Genomic DNA, 26,769 nt, shown 5'->3' with positions numbered 1-26,769 from the left:
CCATTATCTTCTAGTTCCTTTAAAATGTTATTTGTTAAATACTCTCCCGTTGTTTCTACGACAGCAATAAACCCAACAAAATCTCTCTCTCTCTCTCTCTCTCTCTCTCTCTCTCTCTCTCTCTCTCTCTCTCTCTCTCCAGTTGAGGAATTACAAAATCTTAATAACATTGACAATTACTCCACACTCTAATTGCTGGTTTAATAATATTGACAATTACTCCACACTCTAATTGCTGGTACAGTCGAGCATGCAGGCATAATATTTTGCTTGTTTGATTGTTTATTTCTTTGAAAACAGGTTTGGACATTAATGTAATTAATTCATTTCATATCTCATGGCTCAGATAATGCTGACAAAGTTGGTTTTTGTTAATAGGTTGCAAGTGCTCTTTTAGTGTTAGATCATATTTGGATAACAGTTTAAATATGTCTATAAAATTTCCACTGTTTCTGCTATCATTCAGGTTAAGGGGTTCTCGATGCTCCTAAATGCCAGATTGTGTGAAGCTAAGAATTTTATAATATTGATTAATCTTTCAGACAAGTTATACCAACACTTTTGCAGTTCCCTTATCAGTCTCTTGTTTTCCTTATCTATTGTTTTTCCATATTTGATTCCTTTACAGAACTCCATCCATCTAATCATGAACTCGTGTCCTTGACTTTGTTCATCCCTTTGCCATATCCTAATCAGATCTTTCCAGTCACAACTTTCTTCTTATACCATCTGTGGCCGTAAATGTGAAAAAAGTTGACATGGAAAGCAATAAACTTTGTTGCGAGATATGGGGTAAGCTAACCATCTGTGATGTACCTTTTCACTGTTACTCAATTTTCTATTGAAATGATATTTAGTAAAATGTCTTTTACTTGCATCTTTGGGGTAACTTTCATCAGATTTCTCTAGGTTTTGTTGGGGACCATTTTGAATTAAAGCATTATGCTGCAAATCTGTTACTGGAAATACCCACTTTCCCGGATCTAATTCTATAAATGACACTCCTATATGAACAGTTTTCTCTTTATTATAACTTTTGAAGTCTTAATTTAGCTCACAATCTTGGATCACAGTAGTTTCACCCAACTCTGATTTTGTATCAGAAAGGGTAACAGTTTCATTCGACCCTGAAGCTGGTTCTGTTTCGGAAACTGAAGACACGTGGATAAGAGCTTCATCTCAGGCCTCTGGAGCAGTTACACCTGAAGTTTTCATAAGAAACTTCGTCATACGCAAACTCATAGCTTGTTTGGATATAATCGTCTTGGCTGTTTTTTTTTTTTCCACTGGGTTCCCAGTTTCTCCATATGTCTCCGTTAGATCATTATGTCTGGAGGACCAACAAGAGACATTTATTTTGTGCTATGTACTTTGTTAAGTACAGTAGAGTACTTAAAGTTCTCAATGTCATAGTATAGAGCAAATAGCCTGTGCGATTTATCATACATGGCAGAATTTTTTTTTTTTTAATCTGTCATGTATGATAGCAGCCAAATAAATATGCCAAAAATGTATTTGTATACTGATTTACCATAGGAGAGGTTCCTTTAGTATGTATAGCTGAAAGTGATACTACCACACCTTCAGGGATAAGACTTGTTCACTTGTACCAGTCCAATAACTTGAAAAAAGAGTGAAGTGTCACTTGGTAAGATTGGTTTCAGAGAGCTGGCATTACTGGCCATGACAATGGTCCTGCCTGTATTCTCTCTTCCATGGAGCATTGTTGAATTTGCTTGTTGTTGGATCGAAGTGCAAAATTCAGAAAAACTGTGCATCCCAAGGGGGCTGTCAATATGCGATAAAGAAAAGTAAGTGTATTTTCCATTTAACATGCATCTTTCTTTAATGTGGCTATCAGCTTCCTCTCTCAGTATGTAATTTAACAATTTATTTTACAATTTTTTTTTAGTCTGTATGAACGACTTTACAAGTCACCTCAGAGACTGCATTACTGCCATGTAGTACGCATGCGCTGATTCACAACAGGTAATCCAACGTGAATCGTGTAATGTAGTAGGCCTACTAGTACTACTCTGCAGTTCCAGACTTGTATGCTTGGCGTGCTGCTGCATAGGTGTACACCTTAGATGCATCTTGTAGTGGGGCTTAACTGTCATAATGTTGCCAGACGACCTTTGATAAATACTACTACTACATTCGTACGGAAGTAGAGACGGACATCCAAGTAGCTAAAACTTCAACAGCTTCAATAACTTTTTCGCGAGGCCTCCACAGGTGTGAGGCCGTCAGTGGTCGCCAACATCTAACACCACCACTGCTGTGTGTAATGTAACTATGTAGGTGCATGTGAAACTGTGTGCTGTAATCAAGTTTCTAATTTGAAGAGTTTGTCCACACATGGAGCACCCTTTTTTTCAGTGTGACAATGACAGTCCACACGCCAGCACTGCAACAATCCAACACCCTGGGTTCACTGTCCTCAGTCATCCTCCATGCAGTCCCGATTTGACCATATCCAGTTGTCATCTGTTTCCAAAACTTAAAGAACACCTTCATGGGCTTCACTTGGACAATGATGAAGCAGTACAAACAGAGCTGAGGTTTTGGGTCCATCGACGAAGTCAAACATTCTACACTGATGGTATCAACAAACTGGTCTCTCATTGGGAGAAATGACACAAAGGTGACTATGTTGAGAAATAAATATGTAGGCATGAAGAATAAAGATGTAGAGTGTTAATATATTTGTTTTATTTTAAAAGCTTTAAGAGTTTTTACATTAAAAATTTGAAGGCACTACTTTTCAGCGTGCTCTCGCAATTGCTCATCTTCCATGTGAGTAACACTAACTTTAAGGTAGGTTTTGATTTGGTTTGTAGCATATACAATAATGCTTAGTTGACTGCACCAACAAATTTGAAGAAACTGTTAACACTACTGTCAATGAAAAAGGCTTGTGTAAGCGAACTTTACTCAGTAATGAATGGGGCTTCAAGCAGTATGCATTCACTTGTGGCATTATAACTAGATATCTCTTTGCAAGAGACAGTTACATCACAGCTCCTTATAGAACAGACTGAACAGTCAAACTTGTGCCTTTCTCGAAAACAAACACAAATAATTAGAAATTGTCAAGGCTGTAGTACCACAACATCATGGCGTACCTGGTATAAACATCTGAATGCTTCCAACACCAACCAGTTTCTGCATTCGAGATGACTAACATTGCTACTCTTGGTGTATGCGTCATGTGCTACCAGCCTCACATGTTGTAGACGTGCTGCAAGTTCAAGCAAGTCACATGTAGTGAAGGCAATGCCATTGTGATGCACAACAACTTGTGGTACAATTGTCTGAAGAGTGACACATAGCTTCTAACTGCCATACCGGTAGTTGTGGAAAAAACGCATGTTGCTACATGCAGAAACACAATGTTCACAAGGTGGAACATGGAAGGATTGCGCAAATTACATTCAACAGGGGCACAATGACAAAAGTAAGTAAAGTACCTTGAAGGTTAGCCCAGGAAAATGAGTGCTTGTTGTGTTAGATTCTGGGTTACAGTCATGCTTTGTATTGGAAGCATGTGAGAATGTCTCAGACTTCAAAAGTAGCACAGCAGAGTACCAATTCAAGGAAGAGGTGCAACCCTCGCAGAAACAAAGTGACTCTGTACAAGTGGGTTCTTGCATGAGGAACATAATGTTGTCTGTTGATTGATAAGCTTTGCCAAGGATAAATGACACTTTGCCGGAATGAATAATTGATTCCAGTACATGGAACTTACTAAATGCAAAACACTATGATATGGAGTTGTGTTTGCCTGGCAAAATTGATGTATTACTAGGAGCGAAATTTTGTCTGTACATTCAAAATTCATGGGCTGTCTTCATATGAACTGATCATCCTGTGCTTCAAGAGACAGAACTAGTTTGCGTCTCATCAGGAAAGTATCAAGCGATAGAGTACATCAGTTCATAACTGCAGATGGTTGCATCATGCTTTAATCAGTGACGTTTAAACAGTTGAAGAAATTCTACAGCATGGAAGAACTAATCAAGGCACATTGGTGAAGGAAGGGGGGCATACTAACAACACTTTGTGGAACATGGAACACACAACAAAAGATTCCACGGGGAAAATTTGTTGTCAGTCTTCCATTCCACAAAGAGCTAAGTCAGGTAAGTGATTATTTCAACAATGCAGCGAATGCTTCTATCAGATTGAACAGACGAGTGAGACAGCTGAAGCTTAAAGGTGAGCTACACTGAGTGCATGAGGCAATATTAAAACATTTGTTGGGGCCCATGTGGCAGAGATAGAGGAAACCACAGCAGTCATGCTATGGAACTGTATATCTACAGTGGAGAACTCAACTCATCTGACATAGCCACAAGTGCCTCCTGCAGATCTGCAAGAAGAAAACCTGTGGTAGGAGAGACCAGACTGGCTTAAAATATCACTTCATGGCCTGTATTAGACACCTCTAATGTTTATGCAGTTGAGGAGGTGCCAAATTAAAGTGCTAAAGTCCTCTGTCACATTAGCAGAGCAATTAAAGATGAAGAAGGCATCAGTTCGCACTTCATTTCTCAAGCATCATCACACTTTGGCAGGATGTGGGGAAACTGGAGTAAAGTCCTTCAAGTACCAATTATGGCAAATGATGGGAACTAAATGTCCAGTATTTGAAGAAATGACAACCCTGATGTATCAAACTGATGCTTGCTTAAAGTCTCATCTTCTCGCATCACTATCTTGTGAGCCTAGTGATCCCCAAGTTCTTACCCCAGATAGATTCCTGACTGGAACTGCAGTCACAAGTATCCCTCAGTCAGATTTAGGGACAGCAAAACTGAGCTTGCTCATAAGTTGGGGACTGGCAGCAAGGGTTTCAGATCTTTTGACAATGCTGGTCATCTTACTACTTGCATCATCTGCAGCAACAGGCCAAACCAGACAGTCCCCTGTCAGAATGTCCAACCTGGCGCATTGCTCATAGTAAGGGAAGATAACCTTCCACCCTTTTGTTGGAAGTTGGCCATAATTGGAGTACACTCTGGGTGTGACAGGAGTGGGAGTGGCCACTATTTGCACACTGCAAGGGGTTTCAAAGAGCAAGCTGTGTCCTTTACCGAATGAAGTGGTACAAAAGTGAACAAGTAAACAGGGTATCCAATGGTTTTTTTAACCTTGTATATTTTCTTTTCCTTGTGTGTGTACCTTGCGGCAGACTAGGTGTACTTTGTCATTTTTTTTATGTTTCAGTGTACTTTTTGTTTATGTGTTATGTGTTAATTAACAGACTAGCTGGTTTATAGACTCAGTGGAGTATTTCCATGTGTTCTCTTTCATGCTTCAGTAGGACTTTGTGTTCCTTGTATTATTTTGGAAAGAATTTAATATTTGTTTGGTGGTTGATACATTCGGTCTCTACCATTGACCGGGTCACTGGAGGATGGCTCGTGCTCTGGAGTTACTTGTACCTGAAGGACAGTGACCTGCAGGCCACCTGTCCAAGGACACATAACGGTAAAGTCGTTGCTGCAAGGGTGAGAACAGTGGTGAAAGGAGACTCAGTTGGCTGGCATAGCTTATGTCCCATGCGCCATGTACACTAAATGGCAATTATGTATCTTTTGTTTTGTGAATAATAAGTGACTCTCTAACATATCATAATTCATTGCAGTCCTAAATTTGTGGTCCTCTGGGAACATTCAATGTTTGTTTTCATTGTAGATGCTAACAGAATGACTTGGCTTGTTATTATTAAAGTTATTGGTGGGGGGGGGGGGGGGTCTCCAACATTTTAATTGTGAAATAAAACAACATTTGGTGTTACATAGGATCATTCTGTTCTGTTTGCCTTTTGATATTCTCTTCTGCCAACATAATAATGCTTGATAGGGAATTGCCAAAATGGGTGTTCAGTAATACAGAGTGGACACTACACAGACAACATGCTGTGTTTGGATGTTATGTAAGTAATGTGATCATCCAACTTGTGGACACTGTCAGAATCCACTGTGCTACAGTAACAGTCATACAGTTCTCTTCAGGCCAACTATGAGGACAGCTTGTCCACCGATGTAGTGATGAGTGCCTGTCCACAAGCAGACAAGCAGATACCTTTGTATGTGTTAGATGGCTGATTGACCACATAAGACCTGCAGCCTTTGATAAAGATGAAATATCATCAGATTAGTAAGGACTATGGCAGGAGACGTTTTCATTTCAATTTATTGTCTTCATTACCTAAAGCTCATCATCTGGCACATAAAATGGGCTGTGGCAATGGTACAATTCTGCAATGTTAAATTTTACATTGGGTTGTAGGAGGGGACACGTTCATTGCAATCAATGAAAATAATGTTTATTGAGGTCAAAACTGAGTGACTGCAAAGTCATCTGGGTGCAAGTAACTGGTATAGCTGAAATAAAATTAATCATTGCCTGTTTCAATTGGCCACCAAATTCTGCTATAACAGTTGTAGAATCGTTCAAAGAATCTCTATGCTCAACAGAACAGACATACTCTGATCATGTAATATGTGCTGGAGGCAGCTTTAACCTACCAAGTAGAGACTGGGACATCTATGGATTCATTGCAGGTGACACAGACAGGTAGTCATGTGAAGTATTTCTGAATGCTTTCTCTGAAAACAAAGTAACTAGTTTTACAACCCATACACTGCGGAATATTTTAGAGTTTGTAAACACATACACACTTAATGTTATTGACAGTATCAGTATAGAGACAGAGATTAGTGACCTGATGCCGTCACAGCAATGACAGTTGCTAAACTTAATAAATCCAACGGAAAGGCTAGGGAAATTTATATGCTGGACAGAGCAGATAATCAGTTGTTACCATTCTATTTAGACATTGAATGAACATCATTTAGTTCCAATATGATGGATGGACAAAAGTCGAAACTGGTTGTAAATCATATTCTGGTGAAGTATGTGCAGATTAAATGGATTATCGATGGTAAAGATTCAACATGGTTTAATAACAAAATTTGAAGAATGCTGAGAAAACAGAGATTGTGGCATTGTTGGTTCTAAAAAGAACACAGAAATGTCAACAGACAAAAATTAGTAGAATTTCATGTGTCTATGAAAAGATCAAAGTGCAAAGTATACAATAACATCCACTGTAAGATGTTAGTGTAAGATCTTGCCAAGAACCCCAGAAAATTCTGATCCACCGTAAAATCACTGAGTGGATCAAAGTCTTCTATTTAGGCACTCTTTGATCAATCTGGCGTGGCTATAGAAGACAGCAAAATGAAATCTGAAATTTTGAGTTTTTTTTTTTTTTTTTTTTTTTTTTTTTTTTTTTACAGTAGTTCATGCAAGAGGATCATAAAGACATGTCAACATTTGACTGCTGCATGAACTCCCACATTGAGGGCATAGAAACAGCATCCCTGGCATTGGAAAGCACCAGAAGGAGTTGTAAACAAAAAAGTCACCATGTTCAGAGGCACCCCAATTCATTTTACAGAGAGTATTGTAAATGTTGAAAAATGTAAGTTAATGCAAATTGTTGGGTAAAACAACCCTGTAATGTTTGAATACAGTGTTAGTGGTGTGCTGCTTGACACGGTCACAATGATTAAATATCTAAGCATTACGCTGCAAAGTGATATTTAAGGGACATATGAGATTGGTCGTAGGAAAGGTGAATGGTGGACTTAAGTTTATTGGAAGAATTCCTCGAAGGTGTAGCTAATCGATAAAGGTGACTGTACATTACAATTCTATAACCTGTTGTTGAGTATTGCTAAAGTGGTTTGGTCAGGTTAAATGAAGGCATTGAAGCAATACGGACGCACGTATGCTGCTAGATTTGTTACTGATAGCTTTCATCAACACAAGAGTGTTACGGAAAATCCCTGTGAACTCAAATGGAAATCTCTGGATGGAAGATGATGAACTTTTTGTGAAAGATTGTTGAGAAAGTTTAGTGAACCTTTGCAGAACATGTTGTCACCAACATACATCTCTCATGATAACTTTGAAGACAAGATAACAGAAAGAGGGGCTTGTGCAGAAGCATGTAGAGTATAGACAGTTGCTTTTCCCTCACTCAATTTGCGAGTGGAACAAGAAATGGAATGAGGCATCAGTACAAGGCATCCTCTACCATGCACTGTATTGTTGCTTGGGGACTACGTATGTAGATGTAGGCCTCATGTGATTGTGTTACAACAATTATTACTATCTTATATTTATCTGAATCTGCAGTCACACTGTCCTGCAGTTGACAGATTTCTGACCCTACCGTTGAGTGTCTATTCCACAGAGTAAAACCACTACGACCTTCTGCTACATTATTTAACCCAATGCACACCAACAATTTGAATTTTCTACAGTACAATAAGTTATAAATCGTCCAGTTAGTACACAATGCTGCTGTCACATTATCAGTGACAACTGACACATTTGGTGCCAGATCATACTGGCAATTGGATCTGGTCTACTTCTTGATGGCTCCAGCTTGTCAGTCAGTAGACTTCCCATTCATGCCCCTCTGTTGATGAATGCTTTAAGTTCATTGGGTGATAAATAGCCACCATAAACCTATTTATTAGTTTAATTTGTTGTTCTGTAAGTGTCACAGGCTTGGACAGAGCTACCACATATGAGTAAGCGTGTGATCTGGCATTATCGTGGAATGCTGAAGAACTGCAGTGTCAGTATACATCAGCCGCAGGGCACCTCAGTGCACATGGTAGTTGCATTGCATTGTGTTGCTGGTGCCTGAATGGGTAGAACTGTTTCCAACGTGCGTGATTTCAATGCAGAATTTGTCTTTTTCGATTCACAGTGGAATCTTGACAAATCCGTATTTATTCATGGTAGGGCATCAGATACAATTATGACAGGATGGTGTAGTGAGCTTGTTGTTATAAATGTCTTTATAGAAATAAAGTGTGGATGGTTAATGACTCATAGTTTGCATATTTATGTACCTCATGGACCCCTGCAATAATCCTGACAAATACAAACGGAGGTCCTCTGTTGAGGACACAAACCTCATGACTGCAGTATAGAAGTGGTGTCAGCATGGGGATCAATTATTATGAAAACCTGCAGTCCTGAGGACTGCGGCAATGTGTGATCTTATGAGAATTTCAGAGTTCCTGGCATATCTCCATGGTGAATCAGAAGTAGCAGTGTGGCTGTCATTTGACAATATGCGGTCAGGTTAACTCACTCAAATTTGGCTATAATATGAAAGGCAGTGATGGATTTGTGAAACTTGTACTGTAATAGTGATATTGTTGGCTCATATAAATCAGTATGGCAGAATCGAACGCGGGTAACATGGCCGATGTCCAAACTGTTATAAACAGTTTACAAAAAGAGATTCAGCAGTTATAAACAGGAAGAAGTGAGAGCAGCCTCCCACATGACTTGTCAGATGATAGCTCTTGCAGTGCTGCCATCTTAACGAATTTCTCATTATTGCCATCAGTACCAGTGTTTAGTGGCAAACCTGAGAAAAACTCAAAGGAACTCCCTTGTTTGGTTTGTAGACTGATTCAGATAAATTAAGAATTGGGGGCCACACAAGATTTCATCAGTGCAGCGCTGACTTGCATGAAATCAGAAGATTACAATGAATTCAAATAAACAATTGTTCAGAGATTCAAATGCAAATATGAAATCATATTCTACAGAGAGCCACTCCATAGTCTGCAGATGTGATGGGACAACTCCATTGAGCAGTATGCTGACAGAATTTGAAACATTAATGCTCAAACATACGAGCTGGCAGAAAACGGGAATGAGAATTGCATTCAGCTGTTTGAAGCTGATTAGAGCACTTTAGACACATTCATCCACAGTTTGTGGCTATGGAGAAAGCAAACCAGTCAGACTGGCATGATGTAAGGCCATACAGGAAGCAATAGCAGCAGCTGTTGGCTTTGTGGAAGCATTAAGGTGGCTGAATGGTATGTGAAAAGAAGAGCGTCGTGTATTAAACACAAATGCAGTGTGTTACAGATGTAACAAGCCTGGTCATACACGTAAAGATAATAAGGAGAAATGAATTTGCTACAGTTCCAGGATACAGGGCCATTTATCAAGAGGTTGCCACAATAAAAGAAAGAATAATCTGAGCAACAGACAACTTGGCAGATTGTTAAATGAGTACAGGAACATATGTGCCACTACATCGTCTACCCTCTGCCTGAGACAATGATTCCTTTTAGCTCTACTGAAACTGAGATCGACAATGACTTTGTGATAGGTGCTGTATATTGTGGATGACAGAGCAAGCTACTTATTGATACAATAGTACAGACTTCACTAATGTGGTGTTATATTGACAAAAGGGATAAATTAAGTCCTCCATAATTACATTTGAATGTGTTAAATGGCAGGCAATTACATAACCAAGGAGAGGTTGATGTAGAATCATGTTTAGGCCAAGAAAAATACATGGCAAAATGCAAGTAGTTACAAACAATAAAATGTGCTACAATGGTTGATTCTTGTCTGCTAATGGGGCAGAGAGATGTCGCAGATAGAAGGATCAGACCAAGCCGTAGAAACGACAACGTAGGAAAGGTTCAAACACTCTGAGTTGATGTACAGCTTGATCAGCTTCAGCAAATTCCCCAAGAAGCTGGAGCAACAATGTATGTCGAAGTCAGGTCACCCTGATGCAAAGAAGGAACACTGTTATTAACCAAGCAGTCATATAAATGTGAGTTACTGAACAAAATGCATTATTACGTTGCCAGAAGCTTAGGTGTAACTACAATGTTGTTGTTGTGGTCTTCAGTCCAGAGACTGGTTTGATGCAGCTCTCCGTGCTACTCTATAGTGTGCAAGGTTCTTCATCTCCCAGTACCTACTGCAACCTATGTCGTTCTGAATCTGTTTGGTGTATTCATCTTTTGGTCTCCCTCTACGATTTTTACCCTCCATGCTGCCCTGCTGGGCATCATCATCATCATCATCATCATCATCATCATCATCATCATCGCCATTTTGTCGTCGTCGCCATTTCATCGTCGTCGCCATTGCCATCATCATTTGTGACAGTGGCTAGATTGGACTGGGTAAAAAATTGGACTGTGAGAAAAATTGGCACTTCGTATGGGTGCTGATGACTGCGCATTGAGGACCCCACAAAACCAATCATCATCCAAATGCAATAACCACACGTCATTTACCCCTTCCCAAACCTGGTAGAAACCCTGGATTACTTGAGCTGACATCTAATTTTTTAGCTTGCGATCTAACAAGCAGATATCATCTCCTGACAGTGCATGCAGATGCTCAAGCAAAAGCTTCATTTAGTACACAAAAGTGTATAAGTACTTGCTTATGATATTTGGACTTTGCAATGCACCAGTTACATTTCAGCACCTGATGAATTACATCCAGTTGGTCAACTTAAAACTGCACTAACCACAGCTCCAATGTTAACCTATGCAGACTTCAGCAAGCCCTTCATTATTTCAACAGGTGTTTTAAATTTTGCAGTTGGTGGTATTTTGTCTCAAGAAACTGATGGTCGTGAACACTCAGTATCATTTGCTTCCAAACAATTAAACAAAGCAGAATGTAAGTGTACCACAGAAGAAAAAGAGTTTTGTGGTTTGGTTTTTGGTATAACACACAGAAGATGTTGTTAGACAGGAAGAGAATTCAGTGATTACAGACCATGCTGTGCCTAAATGGCTGTTGAGCCTAAGAGGACCCAAGTTCCAGACTAACTAGACAGGCTTTAAGACTGAGTTAGTTTCAATTTAAAGTTATTCATTGACCTCGCAAACTACACGTAAATTCTTACACGATGGGCAAAAAATATGGAAAAATGACCATTTTGTCAAAATAGATGGATTGCTGTAAAAGATCATTATTAAAGGAAACTGCCTAATTATTCCAGAAAGAACAAGAGAGCAAATCATGAAGGAACATTATACTTTATTATCTGGACACTGCAGTAAAAAAGCAAAAAAGTTTTAAAATAGCTGAGGTATATTGGTGGCCAACATGTAAAGCTGATATTTTTGAGCGTCTTTCACAATGTAATTCCTGTAACAGATGGAATAATTTGGGAAAAGCTAAGGCATCATTTCAATAACTGTCAGAGACTAGTGAACCATTCGAAAGAGTAGGACTTGATGTCATTGCACCTTTACCTAAGACTACAGATGGGAGTAAATACATATTGACCACATGAGATCATTTCCCCAGATATCTTCTCATGATACTAGTACCTGATCAGAGTGCCGAGACTGTGACTAAGGGTTTTGTAAAAGAGTGGATTCTAAAGTTTGGATCACCATTAAGAATAATCAGTGACCAAGGATCAAATTTTGTGAGTGAATTGCTTAAACAGACTTGTAAGCTAATGCAAATAACACAGCTAATAACTATGCCAGGATGCCCTGAAGGAAATGGACACATTGAGTGAGTTCACAAAACAATCATTAAGATGGTTAGCCTCTGTGTAAGAAGCAAGCATGACAATTGGTATGTGTGTCTTCTGTATGTCATAAGCACTTACAATGTAAAAGTGCACACATCAACTGGCCTAAGTCCATATGAAAATGTATATGGAAGAAGAATGCATTCACCCTTGGACTTCGCATGATTGACTGCTTGAATCAACAATTAACATGTAAGGGAATTAGGGGAATGAAACAACAGTCATCACTCTTTCTTGCAGCAAGCGAAACAACACAATCGCTGAGCAGCTGCACTGCAGTATCGAGTCAGAGATCTTTTCTACCTGAGCAGTGTAGTGTTAAAGAAGAGTGAGGTCAAAAAGTTTAAGAAGTTTTTGGAAAGGACCATATCCAATCTTGGAGATATTGTTGCCAGTCACTCTTAAGCTCCAACTGCCTTTTTGTCATTCATCTGATTTGTGTAAAGCCATTTCTGGTCAGACTTCCTGTAGATCGCGAGACAATGACGATGAGGACTGAGTGAGGGGATGATTAACTGTTCTTAAATTCAGGACACAAGCAGCACGAGGTCGCAGTCCAGACTTAGAGGCTGAAGTGTCACCATACGCTGAGTGATTTAGTTGGTCACCCCGACAATCTTCATAGATGTGTGTAGTGTGTGAGTGAGTGTAAAATGTGTGTTTATCTCAGCCATGTGCATATGTGAATGTGTTGTGCAAATATAGATTGCAGCTCCCCCTAGGGGGTCCACAACTCTGTTGTGGATACGTGCATGGCTAGCACAGGACCCCGAGCTAGTGCGGCTCTCTTTCCTTTCCGGGCTGCATACCTTCCTTTTCCACATCCTTCCCCGACCCCCATCCTGCCCCCCCTCCCCACCTCCACCTCTTCCCTTCCCCTTCTCCCCCTCTGGGAGTACATTTTGTGCCTACGTCCGGAGACGGATGCTTCTAACTGTAAGACAGTCTCTCTTCTTCACTTTCTATGCTGGAACATCTCTGTCCTTCCTTTGTCCTTCTCTTTTCCTTGCCTCTTGTCTTTACCCTCTTCTCTGCTGTGGCGTTTGAGACCTCTCTTTTTCCTTTCCTTTGCTTTGTTCCTCTCTTTCTCTTTTTTTTTCCTCCCTGTGTGTGTGTGTGTGTCTGAAGACCAACCCACACACTCCCACACATAGCTGGCAACTGTGTAACGCGTAATTCCCAGCCCTGGGTAGACTAGTAGAGCACTTACTTACCCCCTGGAAACGGCCAGGCCTAGGGAGGGGCGATTACCGCAGCTGGTACCTTCTGAACGTGCCGATCGGTCCCTCTGTCCATTTCTCAGAGGTGTGAACGATCTTCTAAGGCGGGAGTGCCCTCAGAGAGGGCTCCCACAAGGAAGGAGCACACCACAGAGATGCCGGTAATCATGGGGGATACTTCCGCAATGGTTTCCTCTACATCTACAATGTCTGCTCACAAGCGAACGTTAAACGAGTCTCAGCCACAGACAATTCTTCCGTCAGTGCCACAGTTCCTTGTTGTTTTTCACTCGTATGAAGGTCAAGACTTCTCCACAGTCAACCCTTTCATTATTCAGAAGGGTGTCGACACAATTGTAGGTCCTGTAAAGTCTTGTTCCCGATTATGAAATGGTACCATGTCGTTAGAAACAATCAGTGCCCTCCAGGCACAAAAATTGCTGCGAACTTCACTGATACACACCTTCCCTGTCTGGGTGGAAGTGCACCACACTTTAAATTCATCACACGGAGTGGTTTCGACACGCTCCCTCGACGTATTGTCTGACGAGGAAATTCGAAACTACCTGTCTGAACAGGGTGTAATGGCTGTTCGAGTCATGAAAAGGGTTGACAAGGACTTCGTTCCAACCCATACTATCTTCTTGACATTTGACAGCGTTCAACTTCCATCAAAAATTAAAGCAGCCTATGACATAATTTCAGTTCGTCCAATCCAGACAAATGCGTTACGTGTGACAAGGATGCCCATGAGGGTGCTTGTCCACCTCCATCCCCTCGTTGCATCAACTGTATGGGTGACCACACTGCTTCCTCTAGAGATTGCCCCATTTTCAAAGATGAATGGCTTATTCAGGAAATCAGAGTGAAGGAAAAGGTGTCTACATTTGCTGCTCGTAAGTTATTCGCCAGTCAAAAGCCCACTGTGCCTCCGGCAGGTAAACATAGCACTTTTCTTGCATCTCCTCTGCCTAGTGAGGAGGCATCCACGCAGACTTGTGATCTCACCTGTAGTGCCATGGTCGTCAGATCAGCCAGTGTGAAGATCGCCCGTTCAACCTCCCCACTATCTCCTGCTGACTCTATGGCTCACCCTACATTGGCTTCTGCTAAAACATGAGACCCAAAATCAGACACCCAGACTTCCAAAAAAGAGCCTGGTCGCGAAGATTTTTTACATACCCCAACAACACAACTATCGATTCCTCCCTCATCTCAGTGTCCTGTTTCCAAGAAGGCTCATAAGAAACCAAGTTCCTCTCTTTCTCCACCACGCTGGGTCTTATCTACAGTGCCATCTGGTGGTAACTGCGCTTGGTCATCTTCCATGTCGCCAAGGTGCACTCGCTGGCAGCCGATCTATCGACCAATCGCTGGTGGCAGGACCTGCTGCCGAACAACCTGTGAATCAGGATCTTCTGCCTTAGGCTGAATGCCGTTCCACGCTGTCAGCCGCTGGCTCTCAGCAGTTGTTGAGTTGAGAGCAACCGAGGTGAGGATCTTCCCTTTCCTGTCCACCCTCTGTCAATTATCCATTGGAATATCCATGGCATTAGAGCCAATTGGAATGAATTGTTGATCCTCTTATGATACCACTTGCCAGTCATCTTCTGTCTTCAGGAAACAAAGCTGCGTCCCCACGATCGCTTTGTTTTCCCTCATTTTCAGTCAGTCTGGTTTGATCTCCCCTCTGTTGATGGCACTCCAGCACATCAGGGAGTTATGATTCTTCTCCATGATACTGTCCATTATCACCCAATCCCCTTAAACAGTTCCTTCCAAGCTGTTGCTGTCTGTCTTTCACTTTCTGGATACACCTTCTCTCTTCGTACCGTATACATTCCATCGTTCACACCGATGGCAAGAGCTGATATCCTTCATCTCCTTGGTCACCTCCCCCCCCCCCCCCCCCCCCTATTTGCTGGGACTTCATTGCCCACAACCCACTTTGTGGATCTCCGCGTCCTTGTCTGCGAGTCTCTGTATTGATTGACCTCTTCCACCAAGCGGATCTTGTTTGCCTCTACACTGGGGAACCTACATTTTTGTCTGCCTCCATGATGAACTTCTCTCATTTGGAACTTTCGGTCGGTACTGTTAAGCTTGCTCGGCACTATGAATGGTTCGCTCTTGCTGATACACACTCGTGTGACTATTGTCCATGTGTCCTTCAATTGCAGTCACAACTGCCATCTATGCTCCTGAGACGCTGCAAGTTTGCCCAAACTGATTGGATGCTTTTTTCGTCTCTAGCGACATTCGATGACTGTCACTTTCCTAGCATCGATGATCAGGTCACTCATGTTACAGAAGTTATTCTTACAGCTGTGGAATGTTCAGTACCTCGCACCTCAGATTTGCCCCGGCACCCCCCCAGTTCCTTGGTGGAACGAGGCATGTCGTGACGCAATATGTGAGCGGTGATGTGCTCTTCGCATTTTCTGCTACCATCCTCCTTTGGACAACTTTATCCACTATAAGCAGTTATGTGCGCGATGCCGTCGCTTCATCAGTGGTAGCAAGAAGGCAAGCTGGGACTTCTTTACTAGCTCTTTATCACCTTCACTCCCTCTTCAGAAGTTTGGAGTCACATTCGCCGGTTATCTGGCATGCCTAGTTTCTCCCCGATCTATGGGCTCACTGTCACGCATGATACCTTAATGGACCCCGTCGCAATTTCTTACTCATTGGGTCAACACTTTGCTGAGATTTAGAGCTCTTCAAATTACATGCCAGCCTTTCTCCCGAAGAAATGTGCAGCGGAAGTGCGACCTCTTGCTTTCTCCTCTCATAATAGTGAAAGCTATAATACTGTTTTCTCCACACGGGAACTCCAACATGCACTCTCTTCTTCTTGCTCTTCCACCCCAGCGCCAGATGGTGTCCACGTCCAAATGTTGTTGCATTTATCATACCATTGTCTGCGTTACCTCCTTCACCTTTATAATCAAATTTGTATCGACAGTACTTTTCCCAGAAGATGACGGGAAGCTATCTTCGTTCCTGTTCCGAAATGTGGAAAAGACAAACATCTCCCCTCTAGCTATTGTCCCATTTCTCTCACCAGTAGTGTATGTAAGGTTTTAGAGAGTATGGGGAATTGCCATTTAGCCTGGTGGCTGGAGTCCCGAAGCCTTTTAACGCCTGCCCAATGCGATTCCTGAAAGCATCGTTCTGCAGTTGACCATCTTGTTGCTCTCTCCACTTACATCATGAACAATTTTCTCAGGAAAAGTCAAACGGTAGCAATATTTTTTGATCGCGAGGGAGCATATGGGACCTGTTGGAGGACAGGCATCCTCTGCACACTGTTATCTTGGGGCTTTCAAGGTCGGCTGCCCCTTTTTATTCATGAATTTATGGGAGAGCGCACATTTAAAGTGCAGATGAACAATACTCTCTCGCATACTTTCTCCCAAGAAAACAGGGTACCCAGGGCTCTGTGCTAAATGTTGTACTGTTTGCCATTGTCATAAATCCAGTTATGGGTTATCTCCTTCCCGATGTCTTGGGCTCCCTCTGTGTGGACGATTTTGCGATATACTACAGCTCTCAACGGTACAGCCGTCTTGAAAGACGTCTTCAAGGATGTCTTGATCACCTCCACTCTTGGAGCATCGAAACCGGCTTCTGCTTTTCTGTCAGTAAGACTGTTGACGTCAGTTTTTGGCATTGTACGGATTTCCTTCCACTTTCCCTACATCTAGGCCCTGTCGACCTACCGTTCGCGGACCTTGCTAAATTCTTGGGACTTATGTTTGACAGAAAACTGTGCTGGGCCTCCCATGTTTCCTATCTTTTGGCTCGCTGTCTGCTATCCGTCAACACCCTCCATGTTCTGAATGGTACCTCCTTGGGAGCGGACCAAGTGGTCCTTCTCCACCTTATCACACCTTAATGCGCTCGGAATTGGACTATGGAAGTATAGTTTACTCCTCTGCTCGGCTGTATATTCTTTGGCGTCTTGACTCTGTACACCACTGTGGATTGCATTTATAGTGTCTGGAGCTTTTTTCACCAGCCCTGTGGAGAGCCTTTATGCTGAGACTGCGAACCCTCCGCTGTCCAATTGGTGAGCTGTCCTTCTGAGTCGTTATGCTAGCCATCTGTCTTCCATGCCTGCTAATCTGGCCCATGACCTTTTTTCGACGCCTCCTTGGATTTAGGGTATGGAGGCCGCCCTTCCTCTCTACTACCACCAGGAGTCCGCTTCCGTCGACTGCTACGTTCTCTTTCCTTCCACTTTCCTATAACTTTCTTGACAACTGGGGGTACAGCACCACCTTGGCTCCACCCCCGGATCTGCCTGCTCCATGACCTTCGTCAGGTTACCAAGGATGGTACCCCTTCTCTCGTTTATCGTCGAGCATTTGCTGCTCTATGCACACAAATGAAGGATGCCACATTTATTTACACTGACGGCTCAAAAACATCTTTGCGTTTTGGGAGTGCCTATGTTGTTGGCGATACCCCTAATCGATATCGGCTTCCCGACCAGTGTTCAGTTTTTACTGTGGAGCTTTACACTGTTCTCCAGGCTGTCCAATACATCCGTCGCCATCAGTGGATGCAGTATATTATATACTCAGATTCGCTCAGCTTTCTCCCCAGTCTCCAAGCTCTCTACCATGTCCACTCTCTGGTCCACCGGATTCAGGACTGTCTCCACTTGCTCCACTTGGGGGAGGGCGCATCTCTGTGGCATTCCTCTGGATCCCAGGACACATTGGTATCCGTGGAAATGAGGCGGCCGATATAGTGGCCAAGGCTGCAGTCTCCCTTTTACAACACTGGACTTGCATTCGGGAGGACGATGGTTCAATCCCATGTCCAGCCATCCTGATTTCGGTTTTCTGTGATTTCCCTAAATCGCTGCAGGCAAATGCCGGGATGGTTCCTCTCAAAGGGCACGGCCGACTTTCTTCCCCATCCTTCCCTAATCCGATGAGACCAATGACCTCGCTGTCTGGTCTCCTTCCCCAAAACAACCAACCAATCCCCTTTTCAGCCTGCTGTTCACACATTGTGTTTTATGTTGTCGTGTTGCTCTTTTATGGCACACTCATTGGTCTACACTTCCTAATAATAAATTGCATAATGTGAAAGCTCTTCCCTGTGCTTGGACCTCTTCCTCCCAAACTCGTCGTCGGGAGGAGGTAATTTTAACTAGACTCTGGATAGGGCACTGTCTTTTTGGCCATTGACATCTTTTAAGTGGCAATCCTCCCCCACTTTGTCCCCATTGATCTCAACTGTGGACAGTGAGACACATTGTACTTGAGTGCCCCTATTTTACTCCGCTATGTGTCCGTCTACAGCTGTCGCCTGATATATATTCCATTTTAGCAGATGACACGTGCTCAGCCAATTGCGTCCTTGGGTTTATTGGTGTCAGTGAGATGACGTTGGTCATTTGAAGCTCTTTTTGGGGAAAACAACCCAGCTTCTATAGTGGTTTTCTAAGCTTCCCTTCTGCTTTTTAGTTTCCCCCACTTTTTGAGTTTTGCTCCCATTGCTGCTGATTTCAATTTTCTCTCTCTCTTTTTTTTTTTTTAAGCCACAGACTGGGTGCTAATGATGGTAACAGTTTTGCGCCCTAAAACCATAAAAAAAGAAAGAAAGAGTGCAGCTATTATATAAGGTGCACAAGTGTAACTAAATCTTATTTCACAGGTTACCATAATATACACATTTGTATTATATTCATTATTTAAGTCCAGTGTTAAGAACTGATTAAGCATGTTTGCTGTAGTTCTAATTTTTACCATGATAATATGTTCCTTTAATGCTATAGTGGTGGTGGTGTTAGTAGTAGTAGTAGTAGTAGTACCACAGACAACAGATATTTTGTTTGGACCACTCTGACGTGGTAGTTTCAACAAATAATGATAAACTTCTACTTAAGTACAATTTGAGTGAGATTCAACAATAATTCATTTCTTTAAAGACGCTAATTGATTTGGTTCATTCAGTCATAGATAATTACATAGTTTTAAGAACGGGGACATCTTGGTATAACTGTTGACTTACCATCAAAATGCAGCTAGAGTCCACATTTGCTAATTATGAAAAAGGGATTAGCTGTTTCTTAAATCTTTTGCCACACACTACTGTGATCAGGTGCAACTGGTTTGATACTGGAGGAAATTTCCTTTGTACTGCGTTTTGTACTTAGTTTTAGCGCTTGAATAACAGTCTAATATGAATTCAGTTAACCTGTCTAATGAAGTAATTGTATTAAGGAATATGCAAAATACCATTACTAATCACTAAGTTTTTGTTGAACAAATTTTAAAGCAATTTATTACGCATTTCAACATGATTCGTCATAAGATGAATGCACCATCCACAAGCTGTTTGAAGAATTAAATGCTGCTAGTGCTCACTTAGATTTAAACACTCTGCTTTTAAGAATTATTGATAGTCTATCAAATGCTAGAATTGATGCTTTTAATTTAAGAACAGCTCTAGAAAGTTGTTCAAATGAGTGCTTAAACAGTGTACTATTGCATCCAGATCAGTCCTTACAGATATTATTGTTAACTGAGTGTAAGTTAGATACAACATCTACTATGATTTGCGCTGTTGATTCTTATAATTTATATGCTTACTACAAGTTAACTAAAACACACTCTTTAATGATTTGAGATGAATTAACTGTTATTGTTTCTATACCCATTCCTACATCAAAGCATAATTTTTAAATGTATAAAATTTGTACTTACCCTGCCATGTGACAACAAGCAGGCCTTCATGTCATGTGTCAGCTGGAGGATTACTTACTAATCAGTATGGATCAAAGGTATTTTTAGTATCTGTAAATGAGCATGATCTGTATACATGCAAACATAATCATAAGGTAATTTGCCCACAATTCTTAGTAGTTTTAGGTAGTAGTGTATAGCTATGAGAAAGAATTGTTAATTTATAACCCTCAGAGAGATTATCGCCCTAGGAAGTTAATGTATTTGTATCACCACATTTCTTAAACGATGTTCTGAACGAGCAATTTACTCTTTCAATTTGACTCTTGATGTCACATTTATGTGTACAACTTCTGATACTCTGGATCAACCTTTCACATTCAAATTAAATGATAGTGGATTAATTTTAAAAGCCACCCACTGTGATTTATCACGGGATCTGTCTGATATGCCTTCTGTATTGCCAAATACTTTTCATGCAGCTGGATAGCTCCCATTAAGGAGAACGTTACAAGTTCATCATAACAATTCGTACATACTAACGTGCAAACCATTCCCTGTCCATTTTTCCCAAGGATAATGATTTAATTATGGATATCCAACTAAATATAATGATTACTAATAATGAGTTACATTTCATTCAAGCAGTAAATAGGATTAAGTCTTTCGAATCTTCAAGTAATATTAATCCATACATAGTTGTCAGTTTTGTGTTCTTCTTACTTTTATTAATTTGTGATGTCTACAGCATATGTTGTGTACCAAGTAGTGATTTTAAAAGCTTGCTCGTCAGTACCAATCTTTACTGTGTCTATAAATGGAGATAAACGTTGCAATGCCTTCTAGCACCACAACTGGTGAAACAGGTTCATGATGTACAGATGTTCTTCTCGAGCCACATTTAGTAACCCCCCTGTGGGTCCGGGGGTTAGAATAGGGACTAAAAGTAGTCTCACACGTTTTTGCCTTAATGTGATGGTCCCCCCATCAGGTCTGACCTCCATCTTTCTAAATTTTCCCGAAGAGTGAGCCAATTGGTGAGGGGTGCCGTAAATGGTGCATCGAGACCATCATCCATTGAAATCTTTAGCCCACTTTCTCGTGCAGTCCCGCTGATTCTCCATCTTTTGGGTGAAGACACCTTCTTGGGTGTCGCTTTCTGCGCTGACAATGACCATGGACTCCTTAGCACCTCAAATCCAGCATGTCAACTGTGGAGAGCATCATTCACCTTGCTTGCCAGAATTCAGGATTTTACAGAAATAGAGGAAAGTCATGGAATATAAGACCCTGGACCGACTGACGTACACGGAGGCTAAGAGGAAATTTGAGTGCCTACATTCTGTGGCTATGACCTCCTCTTACACCCCCACTATGAGAACAGTTGTCACCTTATCAGTTCCTCACATTTCTGTAACCTATTAGAACCAGAAGACTTCACCTGCCCCCTTGATGGTTGGGGGCCACATCCCTCCCAGCTGCTCCTGCACCACATACTTCAGGAGCAACACCCCCCCCCCCCCCCCCCCAAACCATTGGTGACGTCCATCCCAACTTCTAAGCTGGAGAAGTGTACAACTTCTTCAGCTGCTCTTGCTATGAAGGGGTCCCTTGGGTCACTCCCTTCCCAGGTTTGTGCTAGTGGGAAAGATGACACCCGCTAGTGGCAGAAGAGCCCAAAAGCAGCTGGTCACAGGGAGAAATCCAAAAACAAGGTCACCAAGACCAAGGGAATTGCGATGGCACCCACACCACCACTACCTCCAGCTCTGGAGATTCTGGCATCCACAGAGGACCTAGGTCTCGCCGGACCCTCAGACAAAATGGATATAGACTGGTCAGGCAAAATGTTGGTGGCAGCAGGTGACCCTGAGGTGTAAACTGCTTCATTGAATGTTCAATGCCTTCCCAGTCTCACGATGACGCCATCCTCCAGTGGAACTGCTGCGGTTTTTTCCACCACCTGGCTGAGCTATCGCATCTGATAAGCTTTACTGCTGCTTTATGCATTGCCTTCCAGGAAACCTGGTTCCCAGAAATGCTGACCCCTGCCCTCCTCAGCTATAAGGGATACTACGGGGACCTTCACGACCATAATAGTGTGTCAGGTGGAGTTTGTGTTTATGTCCTGAACTCATTCTGTAGTGAACATGTGCCCTTTCAAACCCCTCTTGAAGCTGTGGCTGTCAGAATAAGGGCGAGGCAGGAAATAACTGTCTGCAATGTATATCTTCCTCCAGATGGTGTAGTATCCCTGAATGTATTAACTGCACCGATTGATCAACTCCCTAAACCTTTCTTACTTTTGGGAGATTTTAACGCCCATAACCCCTTGTGGGGTGGCACTGTGCTTACTGTCAGAGGCAGATGTGTCGAAACTGTACTATCTCAGTTCAACCTCTGCCTTTTAAATACTGGGGGCTCCCACACATTTCAGTGTGGCTCATGGTAGTTAATCAGCCATTGATTTAACAATTTGCAGCCCAGGACTTCTTCCATCTATCCACCATAACATCAATGTGATGGTTGAGCAGGTGACTACAACAGTTGTTTCTGGGGCAGAAAACGCAATCCCTCACTCTTTAGGGTGCCCCTGGTGTAAAGCAGTTCATTGGTGGTTGTCGGAAGTCACTGAAGCAATTGAGGAGTGTCGGTGAGCTCTACAGTGGCATAAGCAGCACCATTCTCTGGAGCACCTCATAGACTTTAAATGGCTCCATGTCCATGTTCGTCGACTTATCAAATGATGGAAGCACAAGTGTTAGGAGAGATACGTCTCGAGCATTGTGTGCAAGACGTCACCTTCCCTAGTCTGGGCACAGATCAAACGTGTTTTCGGGTACCAGACCCCAACAGCTGTTCCAGGTGTTACCATAAATGGCATGTTATCTACCGAGGCAAATGGGATTGCCGAGCATTTTGCTGAGCACTGTGCTGGAGCCTCTGCATCGGAGAATTACCCCCCAGCTTTTCGCACTCTCAAACAGCAGCTGGAAGGGAAAGTCCTCTCGTTCACTACACGCCACAGTGAATCCTATAACGCCCCATTTACAGAGTGGGAGCTCCTCAGTGCCCTTGCACATTGCCACGACATGGCTCCTGGGTAAGATGGGATCCGCAGTCAGATGATTAAACATCTCTCATCTGACTACAAGCGACATCTCATCATCTTCAACCCGATCTGGTTCGATGGCATCTTTCCATCACAGTGGTGGGAGAGCACCATCATTTCGGTGCTCAGACCCAGTCAAAACCCACTTGATGTGAATAGCTATCAGCCCATCAGCCTTACCAATGTTATTTGTAAGCTGTTAGAATGTATGGTGTGTCGGCATTTGGGTTAGGTCATGGAGACACGTGACCTACTGGCTCCATGCCAGGACGTCTTCTGCCAGGGTTGCTCTGACATTGATAATCTCGTGTTTCTCAAGTCTGCCATCCGAACAGCCTTCTCCAGACCCCAATACCTGGTTGCTGTCTTCTTTGATTTATGAAAAGTGTATGGCACCACATGGCGACATCGTGTCCTTGCCACATTATACAAGTGGGGTCTCCAAAGCCTGATCCTGATTTTTATCCATAATTTCCTGTCGCTTCATAATTTCCATGTCCAAGATGGTGCCTCCCATAGTTCTCCCCATATCCAGGAGAATGGGGCCTTGCAGGGCTGTGTATTGAGCGTGGCTCTATTTTTAGTGGACTTTAATGGTCTAATTGCAGCTGTAGGGCCATCCGTCTCACCTTCTCTGTATGCAGACAACTTCTGCATTTCATACTTCTTCTCCAGTACAGGTGTTGCTTAGAGGCGCCTACAGGGAACCATCCACAAGGCGCATTCATGGGCTCTAGCCAACGGTTTCCAGTTTTCGGCCGCCAAGTCATGTGTTATGCACTTCTGTTAGCGTCGTACCGTTCATCCAGGGCCAGAAATGTACCTTAATGATGATCCACTCACTGTAGTGGAGACATATTGATTCTTAGGACTGGTTTTTAATGCCCAGTTGCCTTGTTTCCTCACTTTCGTTGGCTTAAGCAGAAGTGCTGACAGCACCTCAGTGCCATCCGCTGCCTGAGCAACACCAACTGGGGTGCAGATCACTCCACGTGGCTGCAGCTCTACAGAGCCCTTGTTCAATACCACCTTGACTATTGGAGTCTGGTTTATGGTTTGGTGGCGCCCTCAGCATTGCGTTTACTCAACCCAGTCCACCACTATGGTGTCTGAGTAGCGACATGAGCTCTTAGGACAAGTCCAGTGACCATTGTTTTTTTGGAGGCCGGAGTCTCTCCATTACAGGTTAGGCATGCACAACTGCTGACCAGTTTACACTGCATACATTCATAGTTCTCCTGCGCATCCAAATGGCCATCTGCTTTTCCCAACCATGGCAGTTCAACCCCCACATCTGTGTCCCAGGTCAGGGCTTCCAATTGCAGTTTGTGTCCTATCCCTTCTTTCTGAACTGCAGTCCTTGCCTTTACCACCTATACTTGAGGTCCATTCACGTAGACCTCCATGGTGTACACCCAGGCCCCGGCTTCGCCTGGATCTTTCACATGGCCCAAAGGACTCAGCTAACACTGCGGCTCTCCGCTGCCACTTCCTCTCGATTCTTAACATGCACCAAGGCCATGAAGTGGTTTACACCAACGGCTCGATGGCTGATGGTCACGTCGGCTTCACATATGCCCATGGAGGACGTCTTGCCCTATGGATGCAGTGTTTTCACTGACGAGCTGGTGGCTGTATCTTATGCTCCTGAGCACATCCGTTCATGCCCTCGGGAGTCATTTCTTCTGTTTACTAACCCCTTGAGCAGCCTACAAGCTATCGACCAGTGCTAACCTCGTGATCCTTTGGTTGCGATCATCCAGGAGTCCATCTATACCCTGGAACGGTCTGGTTGTTCAGTGATGTTTGTCTGGGTTCCAGGTCACATCAGAATCCCAGGCAACAAACTTGCTTACAGGCTTGCCAAACAGGCTACTCGGAAACTGCATATGGAGATCAGCTTCTCTGAAACTGACCTGTTTTCAGTACTACACCACAACGTTTTGTGGCTTTGGGAGATGAATTGTCATAACCTCAGCATGCACAACAAACTGCATGCCATTAAGGAGACTACAAATGTGTGGCAGTCCTCATTGCGGGCCTCTCGCAGGGACTCTGTGGTTCTCTGCCGGCTCTGCATTGGCCGCACTTGGGTGACACACAACTAACTCCTGTGCTGTGATGATTCACCTCAGTGTCAGTGTGGTGCCCGGCTGACAGTGGCCCACATCATTGTGAGCTGTCCTTCTTTGGTTGCCCTGCGATGGACTCTTCAATTACCGGACTCACTGCCATTAATTTTAGCTGATGACACCTTATCAGCTGATGTAGTTTTATGTTTTATATGTGATGGAGGGTTTTATCATTTTGTGTAAGTGTTAGTGCCTGTCCTTTCTCCCTCTGTGTTCTCCACTCCAATGCTTTGTGTCGCAGAGTGGCTGGCTTTTTCTTTTTATTCTTGTGGTTGGCCAGCCATTGTCATCTACTCTCTTGTTTTTACCCCTTCTACCTGTTTCTTGCTTCTCTCTGTGGTTTTCTTTTCCTGTTTTGTCCATAGTAATGTTGGTTGTCCTTCTGTCGTTCTTCTGATTCTTACTTTCTTCTGTTATTATGCTGTACCTCTCCTTTCTTTTCTTCTTTCCGTTGTGTAATTATTTTACTGGCAACAAGGGACCGATGACCTCGCAGTTTGGTCTCTTCCCCCCCCCCCCCCTTCCCTCCCCCTCCTGCCCTCTTTTAAACTAATCACATGTGGTAGCTCATATTCTTTGAGGGGTGTGATGTAATTGTCACAGAATTGGACACAGCCACATGTGTGGTTAAGAATGCGAGTTGGCATTATTGTGGAAGGGTGACGAACTGCGGTGCAGTAAATGCTGGTTGCAGAGTACCTCAATGCACATGGTAGTCATGTTGTGTTGAATTGCCTCATTGGCCGCCTGCACAGGCAGAACTGTTTCCAATGCATGTGCTTTTGATGCAGAATTTGTCTTTTTTGGCTCACAATGGAGTCTTGACATCCAAATTTGTTCATAGTAGGACTTCAGACACAGTTATGACAGGACGGCATAGTGAGCACGTTACTATAAATGTGTTTATAGAAATAAAGTGGAGATGGTTAATATCTCTTAGTCCATGTATTTCTGTACCTCATGGACCCAATGCTCACAATAATCCTGACAAATACCAAAGGAGGCCCTCAGCCGAGGACATAAACCTCATAACTGCCTTATAGTTCAGTTTCATTGTCTTCCAAAGTTATCTTGGGTTTTCATAGATACTGTGTCTACTATTCTATTCAGTCTAGTTGGTTATCTTTGTAGGAATGACATTATATAACACGATAAGTTGCTGTTTAAATTATTC

General features: G+C 42.7%; 1 protein-coding gene across 4 annotated transcripts in view; it reads left to right on the top strand.

Annotated features, from left to right (window-relative positions):
* LOC126299391 (caspase activity and apoptosis inhibitor 1-like) overlaps window positions 1–26,769 on the top strand; it is a 200,820-nt gene that overhangs the window by 59,904 nt on the left and 114,147 nt on the right. The window contains exon 4 of one of the 4 annotated variants that reach the window (XM_049991265.1): window positions 2,383–2,647. The exons of 2 other annotated variants lie outside the window; for them this stretch is intronic. In XM_049991265.1, the coding sequence (XP_049847222.1) occupies window positions 2,603–2,647 (45 nt within the window). In that variant the 5' untranslated portion in view covers window positions 2,383–2,602. Of the gene's footprint in view, window positions 1–1,664; window positions 1,812–2,382; window positions 2,648–26,769 lie in introns of all 4 variants that reach the window. One more of the 4 variants, XM_049991266.1, reaches the window with a different exon arrangement.

Source organism: Schistocerca gregaria, chromosome X, assembly GCF_023897955.1.
Source record: "Schistocerca gregaria isolate iqSchGreg1 chromosome X, iqSchGreg1.2, whole genome shotgun sequence".
Classification (NCBI taxonomy): Eukaryota; Metazoa; Arthropoda; class Insecta; order Orthoptera; family Acrididae; genus Schistocerca; species Schistocerca gregaria.
This window is presented reverse-complemented; position numbering and strand designations above follow the sequence as displayed.